Below are 25,705 nucleotides of genomic sequence, written 5' to 3' on the forward strand. Positions count from 1 at the left end.
TCATAAAGCTTTTCTCATTCATTTCTCCCTTGAATTATTGAAATGCGTAAATAATAAATATAAGGTGGGATTTAGATATCAATGGCCTATTAGCTCAGTTGGTTAGAGCGTCGTGCTAATAACGCGAAGGTCGCAGGTTCGAAACCTGCATGGGCCAATTTTTTTTTTTAGCTTAAAGCGTTGTGCTTAGGTCGCAGGTTCAAGACCTATATATATCCTTTATTAAAGTCATCGTTGCACTGAGTTTCTTATTACTCCTATTATTATTATTATGTCTTTTTTATATCAAAGTAATAGTTTATTTTTCTAGTCAGTGTCAATTTAAGTTTCAAGCTATTAGGCTTAAAAACTATTGCACCTTAATTTTACTCCTCTAAATCATAAATGTCTCATTTTTACTTATGAATTTCCATACTTTTAGAGTCCTCGTTATATAATGTGCAATCAATCACAATTTCACATTAATTTTGCCATTAGTACTCATGAATTTCTATCCTTCTGGAGACCTTGTTATATGGTGTGCAATCAATCACAATAAACGATTCTGCACTCGTTTAGTTTGATTCTAATTTGAGTCTCCATACAAGATTATGGGCCAAACTAGGCTTTCTTTAGATAGTCTAAAATTCGAGTTCATTCAATCAGAAATATCACAAAATCACACTTGTATGATCACCTATCCTAGCCTTTATCACATATATCGAATATGTGAGCCTGAACGTACAAGTGAAAACTCATGACTGAGCTGTTTGTGCAAAATTTCTTCAAGAAACCCATTCTGGAAAAAAGAAAGGCACATCTACAGCGTCAAAACTGTCATACAACATATATATACCATTTAAAGACAATGTCAAAATTTTGATCGTAACAATAAAACACACATGAATTTGACCATGTAAAGCCACAGTAAGATGCATGTTTCTTGTAGTCCGGCAAATCTAGCACTTGCCCAGCAGCTTTCAGCCTTTCAAAGCGCACAGTTCGACTGGTCAGTTTTCTGAGATGCAAACTTGCAAACAATCCAGATATATTCCGTTCAAAAGGTTACGACTAAAAAAGGCAGCACCATTGATAAAATAGCTTCTACATGGGTATACGAACCATGCCCATCTTTCCGGGTACAGAAGTTAGAAATCAAAATATCAAAATGAATTTGACAATAAATACCTATGAGATGAAGATAATTGTCAACTTGTCCAGATTCTGGAGATGGAATTCGCAAACCAGTCATACCACTGAGCTTTCAAACTCGAATAGAACTTCAAAAAACGGAGAAAGAAACTCCTCTTTCGGCTTTTAAAGGAGTTAAGGAGCCAGACCTTAAGTCATGCAATGTAGGTGATTCCAGAAGAATCAAATAAGGTGCATTTGAGCATCTTCAGAAGTTGAAATAAAGAATGGTGTTACAAGAACAAGTTTTCTGCCTCTAAAACACCCTGCAGATGACGAGGTGGTGGAAGATATGTATGTCAGAAATTGCACTATTACAAAATTTTACATGCTACTCTGTCCTAAGTCAATTGCTAAATTTCCGAAAGTCAACAAAGATATGTTTAGAAATTAATGGCCAATAATAGGTGAAAGAGGTGGTGTAGTTCCTTTGTCAAAATTAGAATGTAGCAAAATAGAAGAGACATCTAAGAATAGAAAATACAGCAGAATCAGTGGGACGGAGGGAGTAGGTTACAAATTATTGGCCAACCTTGATAATCATTATTGCGGCATCCTTGTGCAACAGTTCATTATACTCATGACAGGCTAGTGTCTGTAACAATCACAATGCAGATATCAAGTCACGATGGGCAATGAAATTTTCATTGTTTAACTTGTCAGTTTAAAACAAAATGTAATAGATATGACATACTTGGACACAATTGGGGCAACCGACATCTGTTGAACAGCAGCACGAAGAAAGCATATCCAATGCTGAAGTCAACAACTTATTGAAAAGTGGTTGAATCTGCCCACATAAACAAATTTAAAATTACACAAAAAATATAAATTGAACATAAAATTCCTATTCAATAAAGTTGAGGGCAAAAGAAAACTGCAGCTATAATAAAACAGGCTTAACAGAGTTAAGTTGGTGTAAGAAAATGTTGTTTCTAGTAACATTACATGAGGATTGACAGTTGGCAAAAAAAATCCTCTCAGCATCATAATTAGCCTCCTCTATCAAATAAGATATCAACTGGTGAAAGGATATACTCTAATTTGCAACATCTTTCATTCTTACAATCCATCTTAAGTGGGGACATTTTTGCTGCATAATTGATTATTATTGACAGTATAAAGAGTGAAAAGGTTTTAATGTCCCTTACCCGCATTGAAACCCCTGTTCCTCCAGGACGTTGGTCGTATAATAAGATTCTTTCTGGTGCAATTCGAGTTTCATGAGGATTTGCACACTCAGGAGCCAAATCTGACGAGTCGCATATCATGTATCTACACAGTTACAAGATCAACAATCATGTAATTAACAAATTGTTCAGGGAGTATTGCTCGAGACAAAAAAGGTTTTAGAAAATGAAGAGATAAGAGCAAGCACTTGGTGTAAAAATTGAACATTATTCAACGAGAAAATTATGAATATCATACGACTAACTTTAAGCTCCTTAAAATAATTGCCAACATATCAATTAAAACCAAAAGGTGCAACTTTGCAAGAGTTTCTCGCACAACAATAGTTCCATTACCCCAATACCATTAAGTGGCTCCCACCTAGGCAGAATTCGGGTGTTGCTCTAATGGAAAAAAAAATCAAGCAAGAAAACAATAGACACATGGTTACTCATATGATAAATCGTTGTCCATACGGTTCTAGGTCACAATCAAAATTTTATCAACTGGGCAGTATGTTTTTTAAGTTAAGCTTTATACTAGAGTCCCTTGTTTTGTTTTATGCCATGATAACGAAAATCAAATTCTATGAATTTTATCGAAACTCAAAATTGAGTTTAAAATTCCATAAGTGGTTGGCACGATAAATACAATCAATTTAATTTATAAAGCAGGTGTCTCTGTGTCTGGAAGCATTTAACAGAATGATTATTTGTAGAATCACAAAATGAAAATGTTCTGTAGAATATGACAGTGCTAGTCTATCAGATCCAAAGAAAGTAGACATTCTTTTGGACAAAAATACTCTATACAAGCCCTCAAGAGTATCATAACTGAGTTCCAAGTTCACTAAAATATAAGAAAAAAGAAACTTCCATATTGAAAATAAAAAAATTCGTCCTCCATCATAAAAACTGAAAGCCCTCACTTTTGAGAGATATAACCATAGATCACCCAGTATGGATGCAGTTTCTTACAGGTATGCAGATTAGACATGGGAATTGGCTATGGAACCTAAGAGGAGACTTGCTCGTACTAGCAACTAGCAAGGCACTGCATAAGTGGAGACACCCAAGAGATACATCATGTTTTGTATCAATTAGCCCATTTTTCTCAAATGTCAACAGAAATTGGGCTGCCATGTTATATCTCAAAATATTACAAAATTTATCTCAGTTGAATGTAAACATGAATTGCAAGAAAATTTATTAATGTTCATGAATAACTTGTGAATCCATTTTGGAGAGTGCAGGAAGCTAATGTCACCTCCTAAGCAAAAAATAGGTGTTATATAAGTCTGCATACCGAGCTGGAAAGCCCATAGCCTGATCCAAAGCCCATCCGGGAGCCCTGAACAGATTTGAAAAGCCTTTTAACCTGAAACGTGGGCGGAGGTCGGCAGGATGGGTTGGACCTACAGGGATATCAGGTCTTGGAAAAGGTGATTATCAGAAATTCAGAACTAACCCTTGGTATATGGAAATATACGTGTAAGTTTTATTCTTGGACAAAGGCAGTAGATGGCCAAAGATGTAGGAATTTTGAATAAGTAAAAATAACAACTAAAATGTACAGATCACTTGACAATAACTTACAGTGGAACTACATTGTGAACAGCATGAGATGCAGCATGTAAGCCGGCACAAAATGAAAATCCCTTTTTCTCCACTGCTAACTTTACTGATGTAGGAACTCGAACCCAAACAGCCTTTCAAAAAGAATCGTGGTAGCATTGTAAAAACTCCAGAAACACACTTGAGAAAAATTAAGAAGCTATATAATAAGAGTCGTTGTTGTGCACCTGTGACTTATATGAATATTTTGGAAGTACAAGATCAACTGTGTCAAGTACTCTACTAGTTCGCTTACAAATGCAACGAAAACCAAACCAAGTTGTGGTTACTGTACAAATATTTGTTAGGGCAGTTGTTCCATGATGCATTGAGGCTCTTGGTGGATAAGCCTATAACATAATTGAAGCAGTTAGTTAAACCATTTCAAGCAAGGCTAGATCTAAAATTATCATTTAGATACACTACATCAATGATGTGTGGTGCCAGGTGCACACAAAATAGAAGTGTTAATAGCACAATGCTCAACTCCAATAATCAAAAACACTAAAACCTCTCATCCTGCGACATTGAGAACTGTAGCTTCAATCATGATGCCTTTTAGTTAAAGAAATTATGTAATATTTTGATGGTTGATTATCTGGTATTGATTCAATTACTTTTTTTGTAATTAGAAACATCAATGGTTGAACGCTGTAGACTATTTTACCTATGATCTCACTTCATTTTCTGATGCAAATCGGTGGTCATTGAAATACCATTTAAGCAAAATCAAGGATGAGATAGACATTAGACACATATCCGGGAACTTCAGTTCACTGCTTTTGGCAGGCCAAGGAATATTTTATGAACCCAACACGTCTATTATACTTCCTCAATGTTCTTTTAAATGCACCATTTTCCCTTTTTGGAAATTTCTAATTAAGTGCACAATTTCTATTTATATACGTTTTGGGTGTAACAGACAAGGTTATTCATATTCACTACTCATCCAATAGGAGAGACCAGTTACTACACTAGTACGCTCTTCTTTTTACATTGACATTTCAGTACAATCATAATCTTTATCATCCTTTAATTTTTTGCAAGCCCAGTTCAAATGATACACTTCAACACGATGGATGTATACTTAAAGGAATATTAGAAACTAGACTCAGCTTTTTGGAGACATGTACTAATTATTGGGGGAAACTCGTCAACTCTCATTGTACACTTGCTATATATAGGGTTCATATAAGTAAGCTTAGTATTTTCTTGACAGTATAATCTTGTAATAGAATAGCTCGAATATTGGTTGCTAACAACTTTTGTAATGTCTAAGGTATTTCTAGCCCCAGCAACAAAATTTAATGTCATGGACTAGTAATTCTTCCTTGTCCACTAATGTTCACTCTTATATACAGTTTAAGTTGTAACACTACTTCAAACCATTTTGAACCCCTTTCAACAGTTTAAGTTGGAAATTTCTAATTAAGTGCACAATTTCTATTTATATACGTTTTGGGTGTAACAGACAAGGTTATTCATATTCACTACTCATCCAATAGGAGAGACCAGTTACTACACTAATACGCTCTTCTTTTTACATTGACATTTCAGTACAATCATAACCTTTATCATCCTTTATTTTTTTGCAAGCCCAGTTCAAATGATACACTTCAACATGATGGATGTATACTTAAAGGAATATTAGAAACTAGACTCAGCTTTTTGGAGACATGTACTAATTATTGGGGGAAACTCGTCAACTCTCATTGTACACTTGCTATATATAGGGTTCATATAAGTAAGCTTAGTATTTTCTTGATAGTATAATCTTGTAATAGAATAGCTCGAATATTGGTTGCTAACAACTTTAGTAATGTCTAAGGTATTTCTAGCCCCAGAAACAAAATTTAATGTCATGAACTAGTAATTCTTCCTTGTCCACTAATGTTCACTCTTGTATACAGTTTAAGTTGTAACACTACTTCAAACCATTTTGAACCCCTTTCAACAGTTTTCTTTTGCTCAATCCTTTTATTTTCATTTTGTCTGCCAGAGCCTTTGACACATTTTCAAGAATGTTTTAATTTTGATCAAGCCCCTGATCACCAATAAGATCTGGTGAACATAGCCAACTTTGTATTCATCTCCATTATTTAAAAACTTGCATCCCCCACGTATCTTATATAAGCACACTTCCTGTGAGCGGTAAACAAAACAAGCGACTATGGAGCATAGAACTTATTCAATCATTCCTAAACATTAATCTAAAAGTTTAGTGAGTAATTACTGCATTATGAAGTGAGAAGAGCTTGGACTTCAGAACCATATGAAAATCAAATTTATGCACTATGATGAAAGGAAAGTGATTTAGCAGCCAGAACAAATTAGGGCCGCACTATAACAAAATCCATAAATTCTTCCAAGGAGATGAAGCTGACAATTTTTAACAAGCTCTCAGAACATAAAATGATAATTGTAGTAGCTATCAGACTATTATCATTATAAGTAATGACCAATTCACAAATCATCCAAGTGAACAATACAATATTACAAAGTTAAACAAGATCATTTTGTAAACAGCTTAACAGCATAATTTGGGAAGATGTATCAAAAGATTAGAAGGATGGTTGCATGAAGAGGCCAAAGATAGAAGGGATAAATAAAATTACCTAGAAGAACTTGTTAGAACAAAACACTTAACCAATTCACCAACACAAACAGAGAAAAGCCTACATTGATTTACTGGGGAGAGAGATCTTAAGCCAGCAGGTTAGTGACAGATTCAATTCTTACAAACTACAATGTCTGGAAGTATGCCCGATAACATCTCAACCTTTGTGGAACTAAACAGAAACAGACGAGGAAAAGTTGTATAGTGTTCTGCGTGTACAGGCAGATCCAAGAAGAAGGTTAGCATTGGAATTGTTACACATGTCTACACCAAATGATGATATGCTTATGTAGACTTCAAAAATTAGTGAAGAAGCTCCTATGGAATTGATGGATTTCAGTTCAACATATATCATCCCAAACTTTGTAGAAATGACCGAGTTCTAATGCTATGTTTGGATGGAAGGAAATGAAGAGAAAGGATGTTGAGGAAAATGCAGGGATGGCATTTCCTAAATCTGGATACAGGCCAAAAGAGTGGCAGAGGGAAATGGAAGGAGGGGAATTGGAGGGGAATTTTCCTTTAGATTTTGTACATAACAAATCTTTCCAATATTGGAAAATTTTAAAAGGAAAACACATCAATCTTCACTCCCCTTCCCTTCCTTTCGTTTCTAAAATATTATCCTTTACACTATAAATGTAAATAAAAATAAATTTGAAGACAAAAAGTGGGTCCTAACATGGGAAATGGGAAACTTTTACCAATCTAGGTCAGGTACCAAGAAGCCATTTGAAGGCATCCCATACACTTCCAAGAAACTACCAATTTAATGAACAGATAGACATGCAAGTGAAAGCAATATTATGACAATCAACATGGCCTTTTGAAATGTTCTAATTGTAAGGAATATGAATGGAATTTGAACAAATTTAGAACTGAAGACAGGGAACATACCAGTTCACCTCCAACGACATCAATGTCAGTGTAGTCGCGAGTCTTGGTATAATACTTAACATCAGCTCTTTGGCAAACTGCAATCATACTTGATAGATTCAACTCCTTCACAAGGTATGTCTTCCCCTGATTCATATAGACTGCCCCTTCATATACCTTAGTGTCACAAAGATTTGAAAAAAAAACGTCAAAAACAAAGTTCCGATCAACAAATGTAAGCCAAAGACAATCATCATCATCAATAACATCAACTACCACCCTCTCCATGTCAAGAATATCAATTGAATTGATAAAGTATTTGTTTGCGTAGCAATGATCTTATTTTTTTCAAACCCCCAACAAGCAAGATGTAGGGAAAAAATGATCAAGTAAATTGTTAACTACCAGTATAAGTGTAATAGTCTATAACTAACCTGGAAAAAAGCCCTACTCTCTTCAATCTCCTCCAGAACTTCATTTGTTATACCATTAACTACTTTATATTTCTCGGACTCAATAGCTCGAATGCTAATTGAATGTGAAGGTGATTTCTGGTAAGATGATATAAACAACGAATAACATGGTTTAGTAGAACCTCTGCATGAAATAAGGTATCAGTATGGAGTCTTTTAAATTCTTCTAGGAGTTTTTTTTTACAAATTACCTTTAAGAATAATTTTTTGCAACATTAACATTATTTTGTTTATTTATTATTTTGAGAGAATAACCACAAATTGATTATCTTTTCACGAGAGACTAACACTTAACGAATTTGGGAGAGTTGACTTTTTCTCAAACGATGAACCATTTTTTACTTAAAGAACGCAACAAACTACCTTTCAAAAGGAAGTTTGTTAGTTCTTACAGCAAATACATAGATAAATAGAAATAAATGTCTTGTTTCTCGTGAGAAAATAATTTACAAAGGTAATTTCATTAATAATGTACGAAGTAGAAAAGGCATCAACAAAAACAATGTCAAAGCCTTGATTCCAGCACATAGGGCCAACTACATGAATTGAAACAAATCAACGTGAGATTGACGGTAACAAAGATTTAAATTAATGGGCTTATCTAATTCTATTCTACAACTAAGAAAGTCAGTTCCAATACCAAAGATATTTTTCTCATTTATTCATTTCTATCTATAATCATACTCTAACAAATCCCAAATTTCATGTTGTTCTTTAGTCTAATCATCTTTCGCCTACCTCTTTCTCTTCAAGCTCCTCAAAGTTCCAACCTTCCATTTTTCTAAATAATGCATTTTGTTAATCTTCTTTGAACACAAGCACATTGACGTAAACAATTTTATCTTATTTTATCTTCAATATATGACCCTTTCTTATGGCTTCATTTTGAATTATATCCTTTAGGATATGTTCACTCATACATCTTAACACAAATATCTCTGCTGCTCCAATTTCCATACAATGATCTCTTTTGGAAGCCCAACATTATGACAGTTTAGTAAGAAAATGCATCACACCTAATTAAATAAGTCAATACATCATATTCCATTAAGTGGTAGTTTATCACAAAACAATTCTGACAAAAGCTAGTTTCTCACAAGCTATTATGAAAGGTTGTTTCTCACAAAATGTCCTTTCTGCAATACGGCAGGGATGCACGCATAAAAGCGCTAGTCAAACATTTTTGTCCATTTCTTAATAAAATATTAAGCTAACAGGTCTTGATTAGCCAACGGAAAAAGGAAACACATAGGAACATATAGAAAAAAGAAAAAAAAACACATAAAGAAAAGTAACACTATTGAAAGGGCGAAAGAAAACAGAGGCACCAGGAAAGAGAAACAAATTCAGAATATTTAAAAATTGATGATTGATAGTAAATTAAAAGGTGGTCTCATGTCTATCTTTCTACTTGTAAAAAAATAAAAAAGCACAGCAGTGGTTTGATAGGATCCAAACTGAACAACTGGTGCAACAAATAAATCACGTAAAAATTGCCAAAAGCAAAAGCAATTCACACCCCAGTCCCACCAAATAAGCCACCCTCCTCCTTCTGCTTCAAAAGAAATTGATTGAGCAACTCCTCAGAGAGAAAAATAACTTTTTTTGGGTGAAAAAAGTAGAATCAGACTTTTTATATGGATATACAATATATAAATAGCTTATTTCGTTTTTTTCTACCTTTCTCCTTTCCATGAGAAAGGTTCATTCATATTAATGAGGCATTTCTCAATCAAGATACTTTCTGGTCAATATTGCACAGATATTGATCCCAAATAATTCATCACCAGCCTTAAATTGGTAGTGACGTATAATTCATGGTAAGTGGAGTTTTACACTGAGACCCAAAAATCATACCTCTTGCCCAATGTAGCTCCATATCCTTCCTGTTGATTCACGAGGGGGATCAGCTGATAAATATCCCCTGCTTTCAAGTGCTGATAGAGCAGCATTTAAACCAGAACCAAAATACTTTTCATCATGTATCAAACTTAAAGGATGCTCTATGGCAGCACAGACAAGGTGCTGCTCAAGAACCTGCATGCATGGCAAGGTCAAGAAGTTATCACATCAAGCTGAGGAGTTAAGGTAAGTGATATCTTGATGCTAATTACTGCACTTCCAGGGCATAAATTTGATTTAACGATACCTTTGGATTCTGAGCATCTACATGGCAGCATTCTACAGGGCTTTGAAATAATTTAAGTGGAAATTTCATAAAATACTGATCCAAAGGTCCTTCAAATGCAACGTACACAGCAAGTGAAGGTTTTCCCCTTCTTCCAGACCTACCTGCCTGCTGCCTCAGACTGAATAATATGTCAAACCAATTGATGAGAGCAAAAACAAACACCAAGCTACAAAGATCTTCATATTAACATATACATATTTTACCTTGCAATACTACCAGGAAAACCTAGATGCAATGTGACATCAATGTGTCCCACATCGATACCCAACTCAAGAGCATTAGTAGCCACAATTCCACAGAGCTTCCCGCAAAAAAGATCGCTCTCTATTCTTCTCCTGTCCTGATTCATCATAGGGGTAAACATGAGAGAACACAATTTGAACAATAAGCATAAAACACCAAATAGGAACTTGGCAAATATAAACAGCACCAACAAAGCCAAACTCTTGATTCCAAACACATGGGCAGCTGCAAGAACTAAGAATTCAACTCTTGTGATCATCCAAAAATATTCTTCTTTACAATTAGTTTCTATTGACTACTATACGCTCTTGCAAATCCAAGCTTTTCATTTCCCTTTTCAATCCTGCGATCTTCAAATTTTTAAATGGTTCACTTAAATCAAAGGGAAACCGACCCCCCTTTCTCCCCATGCCCACTCTGTATATCACATTCGTCAGTTTCAAATTTCCAACATCCCCCTAATTGTATCCTTCATAGAACTATTATCATCCACCATATTTCTTCTCCTCCATAACCATCCACCACGTTCGCCTCCTACGAAATCATCCATTAATCTGACAAAATTTATCCACTCCAATAATGTCCTAGATTCAGTCATTGACTCGTTGGTGGTTAGAGATGGTAGGACTTGAAAAACATTTTGCAAACCGCTCGAGGCAACTAATGAACTTAAATACTAACAAAATTTATTTAAAGACCTAACATAAGTGAAACTTCTATTTCCAAGTCAATAAAAATAGCATTGTTCTTCTGCTTTCTAAGTATTGCAGAAATTCAACAAACATATAAACACACGAAAGTTAAATTTAAATTAGTATAATGAAAATGAGATTTTATTTTTAATGTTTCATGATTTTGAATCCAAAGAAAGTTTCTAAAATTAAAGCTTGTTTAGTTCTTGTAAGAACAAGATCATCTATAATAGTTTCAGTTTACATACAAAAGAAAAGCGTGATATAAATTTTTTTCAAGACAAGTACTTTCTTAGAAAAAGTTGCATCTTTAAATTATGGAACAAGCTTATATATGGATACAAAAAAATTATCATGGGCACAAATGAGTCAAACATCAAGCTATTCTAGTTACGCTAAATTACTAGACAAGCCACAAATTTTTATCCAGGTCTATACGTTAACTTGAAAAATGAGTATTGAACGAGCTCTTACCGATGTATTTTCTAGTTGCTTACAAATGTATTGGCTAATTCACCTAACTAGTCCAGGAGTTGTATAGTGTACACGCCTAAGGTTAGCAACTTAGGTAGGAGGAGGTTTCAATACCGAGATTGGGCTGGTCGTGGAGATTCCTCATAGGTAGCGCCTCAAAGCGATCTATAGCGCCTTAAGTCAAGCACTTAAGAAAGCCTTGGAGCGCCTATTGGTCTTAGTCTCAAAAGGAGCTCAATTTGATGCGAGCATCCACCAACATATATGTTTTCTCCTCTTCTTTGTTTTCTTTCTTATTTTTGTATTTCTCTTCTCTATTTCTTATTCCTCTTCTTCTGTTTTTTATTTTTGTAGAATTTTATTTACACTGGATTTTTGGGGCAACTAAAAACCATTAGCAAGCATCTTCAAGAACTTAAGCTCAAGGGACCTTTAGTGCCTCACGCCTTTTGAAAATATGGTACAAAGAAGAATAAAAACTCGCAAAATACAAATAATCTATGTGAAAGAGTTCAATACCAGACAAGGAGATGCCTTCTCTCTATTATTACTTTGTCAGCTGATCTCTCGTGGAGTTGATGGGGGTTAATATGATGGTGTTAAGTGAGGTAGAGAAAAAGTGGTTGTTAGCCACCTAATATATGCAAATTCTATAGCACATATATTATCAATTCTTTGCTCTATACAACCTTCTTCTCATCCTGATAACAAAATTTAGCTTCCTGATACTGCTAAAGGTTTCTCATGTGCCTCTTTATACTCACATTAAGTGAGTCCATCACAAAATAATGACCCTTTGAGGCAGTTGATTTTATTTGAAAGGATAAATTACGTTTAAGGTTAGGACGTTGGCTTGGCTTGCGACTCTAGGAAAATTAAACACAATGGAAATCTTCTGACTCGTCATCCCAATTTGGCTCTCAAGCAAAATCAGAGGTTAGGTGCCATAAAAGTCAAGAGCTCAATGATCCTTTATTTCTTCAGTGTGATTATGCAAGAGGATTGTCGGATATTCTCTTTCATATCAAAGAGGAATCTTGGATTGCTCCACAACATATTTTTGATTTCTTGGGATGAAAGTTTATACATGTTTCTTGGCTACCATTTGGCAAATTTGGATAGAACAAAATCGTTGAATTTTAAAGAACAATTTTTATGTATAGAAATTAGCATCTTTATGGATGAAAGCTTTTAGATTTTAAATGATGTTATTCTGGGAGATCTTTATCGAAGTGAACTGAGGGTTATTTTGTAACTAGTTTCTTGGATGGACATCTTGTCCCTAAGTGTACTTTCTTATTTTATTAATATATTTTCTTTATCAAAAAAATCTATGTGAAAGGGATAGACGGAGATTGGAGAATTAAATCAATTGTAAAAGAAGAAATGTTCAATATAGTGTCAGTTTACTTTTGAAAAAAGAAAAAGCCTCTTGAAACTAATAATCTCGGTCATCAATCACGTGGTACAGGGTATGTGGGTTTTGGGTTCTGGTCTCAAGTCAAATCAACATTTTCTTTTTAAGTTGCCTAATAGTCTTGAGCCTTAAAATTTTTGGGCCAAAAACTTGGAGGAGCTATACCCACAAGACCTCCTGACTAAATTACGCTTACACAACCAGTCAGAGACTGCAGATTGGATAAGCAAAGACTAGAATTTTGCCAACCTTCGTGAAAGTTGGCCAGTGATGGTTCAGCAGTTTTAAATATTCTTTGACAGTTGCTCTCCAGATTTTCCGGGTTATAGTGATGGGAAGGAAGTGAAGGAGTTTGAACTAATAGGAGGACCCTTGCTCTTGGGTAGGGAGTCGATGTGAGGTCATTTGCAGTAATCAATTAGCAGAGCAAGGTTCTTGATTCCCCTTTCCTCTCTTTCTCCCTCTGAAACAAACAGCCCCTTAAACTATTCAAGTTGTCACTCCTACAAGAAACAAACTCGGTAAGAAATAAGAATTAGCAACAAGTATTGATAGAGCAATCCCACACGGTCATAGGTTAAAAAAATAGTGGCATCAGTCTTACCCTTCATAAGGAACAGCAAACATGTTTAATAATAACAGACATTTAGAATACAAATAACAAACCTCAGCAACATAGCCACCACGGTAAGCACAAATGCAACTAACAAGATGAGGTGCTGTATCGTGCAAAATCTCATGCCTGCCATAGATATGAAGTCAGCATTTGAATAACTTTTGACTCTAGAAAACATTAAGTTTAAAAGACCCTCGGCGATAGTGCAAAAAACAAACAAATGACATTGAAAGCAAGTGCATGATCAAGTCTGTTTTGCAAGAACCATGAACATGACTTTCATAATTGCAAAGTTGCATAGAATTGAAAGAACCATTATGGATCTAAATCCACACAATAAAGAATATAGAGGGTAAAACACAAGCATATGAGATTGACTTACGTGTAAGATAAGACAAGTTCACAAAGTTTTCGCGTTTTGCAAAACGCAATAGTGCGTAGTCCATGCTGAACCATTTCAGCAAGGAGACACGAAACCTCCAGTATGGGGCTGCAAATACAAAGAAAATATGTAATTACCCAGTTTCAACGCTCAAGCTGTAGTGGAAAAAGCAAGACACTGTATGATGAACCCAAAAGAATATAACATTAAAAGAATAACTACACCTAGAAATTTAAAGAAAGAGAACATCAACTTGGCTCATGGAAACTCTCAATTGCTTATTTAATTACTTTTCTGTATATTGTAAGTTAATATTTGACTCTAGAAATTCAACCTGCCAAGAACGATTAGCAGAAAGGTAATTTCAGCAGCAAAAATGATCTTTCAATAAATGTAAAAAGTAGGCAGAATGAATTTGTTCAAATTACATTCAAGGTCTACAACATCAAAATGGCTTTAAGTACAAATAATAAGATCCTCTTGTAAAATAGAAGAAAAACTTTGGGGGTTTTCGGGGCTATAATTCCATTACAGAGATCAAAGACATTGATACTCAAACATATAAGTGGAAGATTAGAGGCAAGATAGATTAGAAGAGGCATCTTAAATCAGGCATACAAATCAGAAAAACAATAGAGGCTTGACAAAAAGGCAGTGAGCCAGTGTAACACCGTAGTAAAGGTAAATTAGTGATATGTTTTGGGCGAAGGGTATCAGTAAGGAGCTGATATTTTGAGGGAATGAGAAATAGAAGAGAAAAATATAGATCAAAAGGATGGAAGTAGGCAAAAAATAAAGATAGTTACAAGCTTTCAAGAGGCTCGCTTCTCTCCCAATGAATTAGAAAACTCAATGCAAGAAAACTCGTATAATCTAATAACTTAACTCTCCCCCATTCCCAATTAATAATCAAAGTCACTCCCCTCCTCTCTATCTTTCTCGTATAACTGACCTAACCAGTTTCCTCCTCAAGCCTCCTAACCAAATTTCAGACACTATCAGAAATACCCCTTCACTAACTTTTCTATAGGATTCATTAAAGTATCAAATCATTAGCTATACAGGGAAGAACACCGGAAAGGACTATCATGATGTAGAGGGAAGTAAACTGTATGTTGTCAATAAGAACAGAGGTCTAGGAGTATACTGTAAGCCAGCATGCAACAATTACATAACAGCCATAGCTTGCACTTGCAGTCATCAACGGTCCTAAACAGAAGAAACTTCCTCTAACCTAGTATACACCATTTCATAGAAAAAATGAAAATTAAAATTTTAGATTCTTTTTGAAACAACACTTTTACCTCAATGCCATTGATTGACTCCCACCTAGGCAAGGTTTCAGGGGTCAGATTTACGAAAACCTTACCCTTGTAGCAACAAAGAGATTACAGCCAATGACACTCTGGTTCGCCCTTGATAACAAACCTTAAAAGAAGATAAAAATTTACCTTGTCCGTTTCATGACAACAGTTTTGTTTGTAGTCCCAGACTTTAGTACCTAAAATTCAACAGAAACAAGATCAACAACAGAATGCGAGTTATGAAAGAGCTTCTTAAGATAAAAATCTTAAAGCATGATAGACAACTCACAGTTTTTGGAGACAACGGCGGATTCCAAAAAGTAAACAGTTTTGGAGCCGAAGGACTTCCATCATTGTCAATCAGCTCCATTGTTGGTAAATTTGCGAGTTCCTGAAAACGAGAAAAAAGAAATCCAGACGCTATGAAGAAAAAAGAACAACAACATGATCCAATAACTGCAAAACAACCAGATTGATATAAAACACCAACTACAAGTATATTACCATTGCATGCTCCCGGGGATTGGCCGAAGTTGCAGTAGAAAAGACAAAAGCAGGATCAGATCCATACACTGTACGCGTAAGACAACTACAAATCAATATTGATAATACTTTCTATTACAGTAAAATGATATTTCTATGAGGACCTCTAGGCTCTAAGCAAAGTAGTTACACTCACTACTAAATTAAGCACTCTTAATAATTAATACCATGAGAACATAACCGACGCAATCTCCTCAATATGAGAGACGTATGGCATCCAAATGCCCCCTTATAAGCATGTGCTTCATCAAACACTACAAATCTGTTTTGTTAACCAGAAATCACAGCTTTAGTTTACATCATGACATATACTTTCAGAATCCACATAGAAGAAATAAAAGTTATTGTAATGTATAAGCAATAAGAAATAAGCAAATTAAAACGCCATAATGGCCAGATAATACAGATCATTGATCAATAATGATAACTTCCTTACTTAAGATTTGATAAAATTCTCTGAAACTGTCTATGGAATGGCAAGATTGACATATGCAGCATATCTGGATTGGTGATCAGCTGAAACAATAATTAAATGTAAATAAAAAAATAGCAAAAAAGAGTATCAATATTAATTTAGCAAGTCTTTCCGGTGAGAATAGCCATGATCTGACATAAAGGCAAAAACTGCTTGTATACCAGTCTAGCATTGTCACGTAGCCAAACCCTCTCTCCTTCGGAAGTGTCGCCATCATACACACCAACGTTAAAATGTTCAAAGTGTTCAGTCATACACAGCAAACTTCGTAACTGATCCTGAGCTAAGGCCTGCAAGAAATGCCAAAGAAGATTACTTTCAGCAAACTATGAATTCATACATGAAAGAGTACTAAGTAGAAGTCATAACTCATAACATATCCAGAAGAGGGAATGAATCAACAATGCAGCTAGAAATTAATTTAGATCTTTTTGTGTGTCACCATCATACACACCAATGAAGAAGAGACCTGTTTTGTGTGTCTACCAATTCTCCAAAGATCATCCTAAGCAACTTTTTTTGAGACATATTTGACAGAATATTATTGGACTTCATCAAGGGTTAGTGTAGATCACGAATGGACCATTTCAGGTATATTTGCATGCTAAATATTAGTTCGAAAAAAGACAATAGGGGTAAATCAACTCTTTTCTTTACCAGTCATTAGATGCTTAAATATGTGCACTTCTTATTCATGAGAAATTGCAAATGGTATTCGCTACCAAGGGCGGAGACAACTTTGTTATCGTTGACAAAGGTAAGGTTGCGTACATCCGACCCCTCAAAGCCCGCCTAGGTGGAAGCACTTAATGGCATTAGGATAATAAAATGTTGTGGTTTTAGGTGTTTTGAATTTAGATATCATTTTTTGTTCCTTCTTACTTTTAGGTGCCTTTTTGTCTATTCCTTTTCCTATGAAATCCTAGAAGTAGGATTATCCTTGAGATACGGACACTCATCTCAATGTGTAGCTGTTTGTGCAATGTGCAAATGGGTGCAGATACGAATGCATGCATGCTTGTGTATGCGCAAAAAACACCACATATATGACACACTATACCTTTGTAGGAAATAAGTAAAGAGCACATGATAGCTGATTTTGGGATAATGCTTCCAGTACTGGTACATTGTAGCAAAGAGATTTACCACTAGACGTCATGGTCGCAACAACAACATTTTTACCACACAGAGAAGCCCTTATAGACTCAGCCTACAAAATTAAATTTAAGTCCATGTTAACTATACAACTTCAAGCGATAATATATAAAAGCTCATACATACCTGATGGCTATACAGCTTAGTTATTCCCAGAGTCTTTAGAGCAGATTTTGTATTTTCTGATAATTCATCAGGGATCTCAGTGAAGGCTGCTGCTCCCGCATTTATTTCTTCTACATGTATAATCTGCATTCAAAGTCAAAACAAGTGCCTCAAGCGTTTAACGGAACCCTTTAGAATTTTTCTTGCTTACACAGCCTCAACAGCTCTTTGCTAATTGACACACTATGCTTTTTGGCTTTTATACCAACACAAAGGAAAATCAAAGGGACAGGGTGGAACCAAAGTCGGTGAAGGTAAAAGCTTCACGATTTAAAAAGCTTACAGCAAGGTCTCACTTAAAAAAAAAAACTGCAAAAATGGAGAAATTAAAAGCCTCTCACACAAATCAGCTACATACATTAAAAACAATTACCTGTCCTCTAGACCCGATACCCTTCTTAAGATGTTCAAGCATGGACCTGGGTGAAAGAGGATGACTCTCCTGCACGGTCAAGAAAAACAATCATCAAAATTAAGATTCAACCTTAACAGTAAATAGGCACTGGCTTCCATCAAACAAAACACGATTACAAAAATCTACAAATGTGAAAAACAATAGACAGAATGTATAGTTTTCAGGGCGTGAGCTGATGAATTATTTCCATGCAACTTGCAAGACAAAGATCCAAGTATTATAGCTATGAAGGCTAGAGATGTAAAAGGGCCAGATGGATTGATAGCAAGAATCAGGGCACACTTTTTTGTCTCTCATGGAGGTGGAAAGGGGTATCTCAGTGCCTAGAGAATTTAATGCAAAAAAACTAAGACAGCATATTCAAGTAATACTATCCTCCGTCTTTTATTAATTGTTACACTTCCCTTTCTTATGTGACAGACCTTTTTGAGAGAAGTGTAATAACTAAAAAACAGAGGATAGTATATCTCAATCCAGATGTACATATTCATAGTTAACTATTTTCCAGATCGGAAGTGTTCTCAGCCAGCAAAATTAAAGTTATTCTTTACATTAAAATTTGACTAAAAGCTTCCTTTGAGAAACAGAAAATATGAAAGATAAGAAAGAGCGTAATGCTAAACCAATCAAATTGATGCACATTGGAATCTTGTGCATGCAGTCCTAAATCTTTCTATCAGAGAACAGCTGAAAAAATAGCTAACAAAACACTTCCTTATAAAGGCTAACCTGCTCAAAGCCTCATATACACAACACAAAAGAGTTGCAAAGTGATTGATACTTGACTTGCTTAGACATACCCACAAGTTTCCGAAAAAAAAATTTTAGGCGAAAAAGTGACAAGTTGACAACTGGGTTTATGGACAACAAAAGCTATTGGTTGCGATAAAGACGAACCATGAGATGCCTAAAAAAACATTATAAGATATTAGAGTGAAACAACAGCTCTGTGTCGAGGGGTAAAAGGGGCGTGAGAAACAAGAGTAAGGAATTAAGGATGCACCAAAGAATGCTACAACTACAATAGTTAGGACCTATAATAGGTATACTACAGCTACTACCCACTCAAATCCCCATGACACTTGGGTCTGAGACCCTGAGTTCCCACTCACTCTATGAAGGAAATTCTCCTTGGAATCAAGAATAAAATTTAAAAGTTAGAACTAACATGACCAGAATTGCATCTCGAGTGTTTCATCAAAGAAGAAACAAAAAAGAAACATACATAACAACGAGCTTCAAAAGAGCTCTTATATTTTTCCGCAGCATTTCTATTTACGCACGATGACGGATGAATTTTCTTTAGAGACATGATAAATTCTTCCAACGAAGCAACATTCTTGGAGTTACCATCAGGCTGCATAACACGATCACTAAGTGGGTTATGACTGCATAAATATTCAAAAAACTAAAAACAATTGTATGCAAAATAAAGACAAATAAAGACCATGGAAAACAAATTTAAATATTGTGATCTCATCAGATATTCTTAAGATTCAGCAGAAGAATATTCAAAAAGCTGAGCTGTAAACTGGCTTTTACACTAGCATACCACATATAATCTGAGACCTTCCTCTAAAGTTGTTCTAAAAAGTTTATGTCTTCTCCTTATTGAACTGATTATCTTTGACACAGAAACCTGTTTTCGAGCTGTAAACATGGAGAAATGAAGCAATTAGTATCTCAGGATATCATATGTCCAGAGCAGAAAGGAATGGCTTTCAGGACATGTCAAAGATAATTCACTAAGGAATAACAAAACAAGGATTGCTAATGTCTTAACATTACCTTTCGAACAGGTTTTAGCTCTGTCCATTTTTTCTCTTGAGAAATCGATAATCGCAATTACATCAAGTGACAGATTACTCTCTGCTTCTTGGTTAATAATTTGAACTACCTGGAAAGATGACACTTTCAGATTTGAGGACAACTAATAAACAAACAAATCTTGCAGATTGCCTTTGAGGATAATTTCTCCACAGGGATACAAATAAAAGGGGTCGCACCCATTTGGATCTAGGATCCACCAATGTTCCTCACACATAAACAGATTAGTGCAAACTAAAAAAATATAATGATGTGGAGCCAAAGATTATAGCTCTTTCAGTTTCGAATATAACTTACTAGATCGACATGGCTTATTAAATCATGGATGCTTCGTATTTATATGAATTTGCCCATGATGTTTGCAATCAATAGGCAATCGAAGAAAACCTCTTTGTTATTACAAGGGTAGGTTGCATATGTCCAACCATAGTGCAAAATATTGAATGTGAACGAGGTTGTGATAACGGTCATGAAACCACTTTCGCAGTCAATGCGAAGGATTTTGTGTAGTAACCTCAAAAACCTTTACGATGCAGTTGGAATGTGGTGATGCCACAGATAATTTGCATTATGCATCCAACCCTCGACTCCACCAAGGAAAGAGCTACTTTTAAGAGAACATTATAGGAGAAGAGGATATTCAACAAATGCCATCATGCAGAGAATATCCGTGTAGAATAAGATTGAAGTCAGATTTCAAAGTGCACATCATTGTAAAATCTTACATATCATATCATATAAATAAAAATATGAATGTACGTGAGATCAACTTATTAGATATCAAGACGATATTAAGGAATTATCTTTCAACAAATTCTTACTCTTAGTATGCTTATAAAAAATGCATAAATAAATCAAAGTTATAAAGAATAGCACGTTGTAATTTTTCAGATTTAATCATGCACCTAAGGAGTTTACATAGTGCAAAATCTCTGATATGATAGTGATTACATTAACGATAACAAAACTACTTTTGTCTTTAATGTAGAGGCTTTGCAGTATGGCGACCTATATGGTGAATAAGATAACCTCAAAAACCTCTACAATGCGAACATGCGATGCAATCGATATTTTGCATCATGAACGTAAGCATTGCGCTTGTCCTAAAGTATGAAAATCATTTTTTGTGTTTGGGAGTGCCTTGTGCCTAGGCGCACCCGAGGCACACTTTATGAATCAAAGCCAATATTCTACGAAATCAAAGAAACTGGAATGTTGGGTGTACGACCAAGCGAAAACACAAGAAAAAAGTACGAATCGTTGAGGAAGTGGATGTTTGATGCAATCAATGAACTAGAATTCAAGTAAATAAGATGAAATAAGCAATGAACAAATCAAAATAAAGCCAGAAAAAAATTTACGAGATTCACCAAAATGGCTATGTCCTCACTTAGGCTAGAGTTTAATTATGTGTTTAAAGGATAAGAGAAAAAGCTCACAAACTTGAAAATATTACAATAGAAATGCTAAGTAATGTGTTTAGAAGAGAGAATGAGGGGAATACAAACTTAGCAATTACGGACTAGGGAAGCTCGAGATGAATTACGGGTAACTAAAATAAGGGATATAAGGGAGTATATGTAGGAAAACAATATAGGGAAGTGTTCGTTGCCCAGCAAGGCGAGACTTACTAGGGTTGCCATTAGTTGAGCACCCCAATGAATTTTCCCTATACTTGCATAAATATGGCATTGCTTTCATGAATTAAATTCTTCCAAGCATCTAATTAACCAGATGAGCATGTACATCACATGCCATATCTTCAAAACCTTGGATAAAATCTCAATTTGATGATTCCCAAAGTTAAGCTCATTTTGGCTAAATCCAATCCTTGGAACAAAACTCTTCATCAACACATTTTCACTCTAAATGGTAGATTCCAGATGCTTAGTTTGACTAAGTACACCTCGGGTGGACCAAGTCACAAACAGTTTTAACGTGTAAGGGGAGTGAGATTATTAATGTATTCCTTTGCTGGGAAATTATAATCTTCTTCCTCCTTTTGCGTCCTTAAACCTTAAAAACGAAATATCATAACCCATGGAATGTCAACAAAGAGAGCATGATATATAAAAATATACATTAAATTAGTAGTTTCTTTTTGGCATCATATGCAAAAAAGTCTCGTAATCAACCTTAGGGCAGAGCTCTGGCAGACGCTTCAAATCCTCTACGCTAGCACAAAAACCAAGTTCATGAAGTTTATAAAGTGAATCCTTCACGAGGTCAAATGTCACCGTTTCTTGATGTAGTTGCAGAAATCCCGTAAGAACATTCAAGAATGTAAATGTCTTCATCATTACCGTTAACCATGGTGGACAAAGGCAAGAACAAGAGGGTTGAGTCAGCTGGGCATTCTCCAACACATCAACCTTGCTCAAGAACATGCAATTTTCAAATTTTCCGTCCAAGAAACAATGCACATCCTCCAATATCTCGAGTAATTTTCTACAAGAACCTTCATCAAGGATATGTGTACTAGATAAATTCAGTAAAGTAAATATGAGATCTTCAGCAAGCCTAGCGTTACTTTCAACTTTGCAAACTTTTCTACGTTTTCTTGTATAATTCTTATTCACCAAGTCACCTTCAATTTTATCAGAATAATTTGGCGAACAAGTAGGTTGTTCTTTAGAGTTTGATGCACTATTTAGATACGACAAATCTTCAACCATATCACGCCATGTTGATTCTGATAAATTTGAAGGAACACTTTGTTGAGTAGTTTGAAAGGTAACGCCTATTTCCTCAGGTTGTAGTTTTTGCGATTTTCCTTTCTTTGTAAATGGAATAAGAGCAATAAATTCTCCTGAATTGATGGGGTGACTTCCTATTTGACTCTGAACACCGAGTTTCATGCCCTAAGATACACAAAGACAAAAAATTTGAAATAAACAATATTATTACTCCATAACTAAGATGCAGTGGATCATTTCAAACAATCAAGATAATGCAATCAATATAATGGAACACATTTGTACCCACAAAGAAGGTGTTTTGTGTGAGCTTTTAGGTTCAAGAGATTCACATAACTCATTCCATTACTAAGTGTTTGTCATAAGATTGGGTTAAACCAATCCCTTTCATAAGGATAATGGATAAATCCAAATTATTACCACTCATTTCTCACTAGAAATCAATTCCCTTTCTTTAGTTCTCTCTATTTCTTCTCAATCCCTTACCTCTCTTTATACCAAACAACTAGAAGTGTTAGCACTTAACATTACCCTTATCTCTCTTTATCCGTTCCCTTTTCATTACATTTCTATTTCATACCAAACAATCCCTAAATCCCTTCTAAAAGTACCGGATGACTTCCTTTCCCTAAATCTCAAAACTTGAACTTGTCATGCTAAATATCTTTCTCTCACAAAAATAGAGACTGAACACCGCAAACGGAAATGCTTACAAAATCATATCATAATGGAGAATAACAACACAAGAAAGCATACTGTGCCATCAAGTTAATATTTTGACCCCAATCCTTAACAGTATCATTCAATTTAGTATTAACAAATGCAACATATTTTCATTCATACCTTACCAGTTACCATGCACAATTTTGATCATCAGTACCATTAACTATCCTTTCATACAGATTATAAAATTTCAAACCCCAATTAAAAACAACCTCTTTGTTATTGTTAACTAGAGTAAGATAGTGTGCATCTGACCCCTCAAACCCCGACTAGATAAGAGCCACTAATGGTGTCCAGGTGAATAGATGGAATGTTGTTGTATACACAGACCCCAATCGACAGTTGAGACTATCCACTATCCAGGACCTAATCAACGAATAAAATTTGAATTTCGTTGGGAGTCATTCAAAAATGATACACAATAAGTTATAATAATTCTTGTTTAAAGTCAAAGAACTAACATCCAACAGTGTTCCACAAATATCCTATGGAATCCTTGGTAGCAAAAAGAAGCCACATTTCAATCAACTTGCAGAATCCAAAAATCTAGAAGTAAAAGCAAAATTAGAATGAAATGGCAATGATAACGAAGCATAAAATACTAGGAATAAAGTTAAAATTGGCGAATAGTGCTTACTCGAAGAAAAAGGTGAAAGTCGGAAGAAGAAGAAGAAGCGGGAGGAAAGCGGTCCTTCAAGACGAGTTTAAGGTCTGCAATTGTTTTGCTGGAAGACATAGAAATGGAGATTGATTCTCCAGTCAGACTTCGTACATTAATTTCTCGATCATCTTTGTCCTGCTCCATTATTATTTCTCACTTGAGAAGTAGTGGTGTTATCTGTTAAGAATGGGGGAGTTAGGTTTTTGGCGGGGGAACGGTAAAGCCGTACGTCGTACCAGTATATATACTCAATAGGCGATGAGAATTTTGTTTTTTTAAAAAAAAAAATCATCAATGGTGCTTCTGAATTTTAACACTTTATTAATGATATCTTTTAAGTTATTTTATTATCAATGGAATTCTTGTATAATTGTGTTATTGAGCAATTTACAGTCGTAACCTTTTTGACATTTTTCCGTCCAAAATCGTTCAAACCCGAGGTATTATAAAGGTTACAGTTGTAAAACACTCAATAGTACAAGGGTATTATTGATAATAAAAAAACTTAGAGATACCATGGATAAAGTGTCAAAACTCAGCGGTATCATTGATAATTTCTCGTTTTTTCGGTACCGGGTAGACCGAGGTATCGAAAGACAATCAAAATCAAACTCAATAAAGACGGTAGATGCTAAATAAAAAACTCAATCCTTAAAAGTCGCCACATTTTTTAATGAAATTACTAAAATGTTCTTAATTCTATTTTTAATTATAAAATCAACCATTATTATTACTAAACTAAATTTATTAATAATTAAAATTAAATAAAAAATATTAATTTTTTTTGAAAAAACAATTTTTTTAAATCGAAAAATAAACCTAGTTACACGTTTTGTGCTGAAATTTGATACATTATCACTCTTTTGGCCAAAACTTTTGATAGAGAAATCACATTATTGCAATGTTTGCAGAATTAGAACCCGGACTTCAAGATCTAATGATATATTATATGCTCAATTCCGATAACCGAACAAGAAATGACGATCGTTTAAAGTTTGTTTATGCTGAAATTTGATATATGTTTAATCTTTTGGGCATAACTTATTATTATAGAATCGTATTAACGCAAGATTTGCGGCATTAGAAACTAGATTTCAAAAGCTTTCCAATGACATATTATATGCCCAATTCCGACAACAACGTGCGACTCCACTGCAGTCCTTTCACGCGTTTTATGCAATAATACCGCGGTCCGGTCGCGCGCGACTGGATGTTAAAAATCACTGCAAACTTTAAACAGTCGTCATTTCTCGCTTAGTTGTTGGAATTGCGCATATAGTATATCGTTAGAAAGCTCTTGAAGTCTAGTTTCTAATGCCGTAAACCTCGAGTTAATACAATTTTTTATTAAAAGTTATGTGCAAAAGATTGAACATATATCAAATCTTAACACAAACAAACTTTAAATGATCGTTGTTTCTCACTCGGTTATCGAAATTAGGCATATGATATATCATTGGAAAGATATTGAAGTCTAGATTCTAATGCCACAAACATTGCAGTAATATGATTTTCCTATCAAAAGTTTTGTCCAAAAAAGTGATCATGTATCAAATTTCAACACAAAAATTTTTTTTGTAAAATTAACGATCGTTATCGATACTTACCGAATCATTTTGGGGATTATTTTCATTTTTCATAGTGTTTTGATATTGAATTTTAGTTCAAAGAGTCATTAGAAGATAAAGTTATGAAATTTCGTTAAGGGCAATATTGAAATTCAATATTTAAAGGGTGGCGACACAATAAAAAAAAGGTGGCGAAGTATAGTAATGTCCAAAAAAATGCAAAAAATCAACCAAAAAAT

At 34.8% G+C, this 25,705-nt stretch overlaps 1 protein-coding gene and 1 non-coding gene across 6 annotated transcripts; one reads left to right on the forward strand and one right to left on the reverse strand.

Annotated features, from left to right (window-relative positions):
* Positions 1-83: 83 nt before the first annotated feature.
* TRNAI-AAU (transfer RNA isoleucine (anticodon AAU)) lies at positions 84-157 on the forward strand. The gene has a single exon. It is a non-coding gene; the product is annotated as a tRNA-Ile (tRNA).
* Positions 99-24,117, reverse strand: LOC130798412 (uncharacterized). Of its 5 annotated transcripts, XR_009039049.1 has the most exons (29): positions 23,875-24,117; positions 21,954-22,679; positions 19,780-19,888; positions 19,544-19,641; positions 19,217-19,348; positions 17,950-18,018; positions 17,538-17,660; positions 17,317-17,466; positions 16,418-16,546; positions 16,218-16,297; positions 15,949-16,043; positions 15,743-15,810; positions 15,528-15,629; positions 15,386-15,435; positions 13,935-14,042; positions 13,603-13,678; positions 10,314-10,450; positions 10,069-10,228; positions 9,777-9,956; positions 7,881-7,997; positions 7,468-7,623; positions 4,142-4,303; positions 3,936-4,048; positions 2,322-2,445; positions 1,865-1,960; positions 1,703-1,765; positions 1,168-1,436; positions 882-964; positions 100-778 (listed from the first exon to the last, which is right to left on the reverse strand). XR_009039049.1 is itself a non-coding variant. In XM_057661376.1 (27 exons), exons 1-27 carry the CDS (start codon positions 24,040-24,042, stop codon positions 1,404-1,406), a joined length of 3,624 nt encoding a protein of 1,207 aa, XP_057517359.1. In that variant the 5' UTR covers positions 24,043-24,117; the 3' UTR covers positions 100-1,403. The 5 variants fall into 5 exon arrangements, 2 of the variants coding, with proteins under 2 accessions (XP_057517360.1, XP_057517359.1); XR_009039048.1 differs by having other exon boundaries at positions 100-964; XR_009039047.1 differs by having other exon boundaries at positions 882-1,436.
* Between the last annotated feature and the right edge of the window lie 1,588 nt (positions 24,118-25,705).

The sequence above is a fragment of the Amaranthus tricolor genome, chromosome 13 (genome assembly GCF_026212465.1).
Source record: "Amaranthus tricolor cultivar Red isolate AtriRed21 chromosome 13, ASM2621246v1, whole genome shotgun sequence".
In the NCBI taxonomy this organism is placed as follows: Eukaryota; Viridiplantae; Streptophyta; class Magnoliopsida; order Caryophyllales; family Amaranthaceae; genus Amaranthus; species Amaranthus tricolor.

Bases quoted from the DNA above. Each gene is read 5' to 3' on its own strand.
- LOC130798412 (XM_057661376.1), bottom strand. From the start codon at position 24,042: ATGGAGCAGGACAAAGATGATCGAGAAATTAATGTACGAAGTCTGACT. The intron at 16,298-16,417 runs GTATACAAGCAG...TTATTGTTTCAG, and splicing joins TACGTGACAATGCTAGACTG to CTGATCACCAATCCAGATAT. The intron at 7,998-9,776 runs GTATGATTTTTG...TCATCTTACCAG, and splicing joins GGAGCTACATTGGGCAAGAG to AAATCACCTTCACATTCAAT.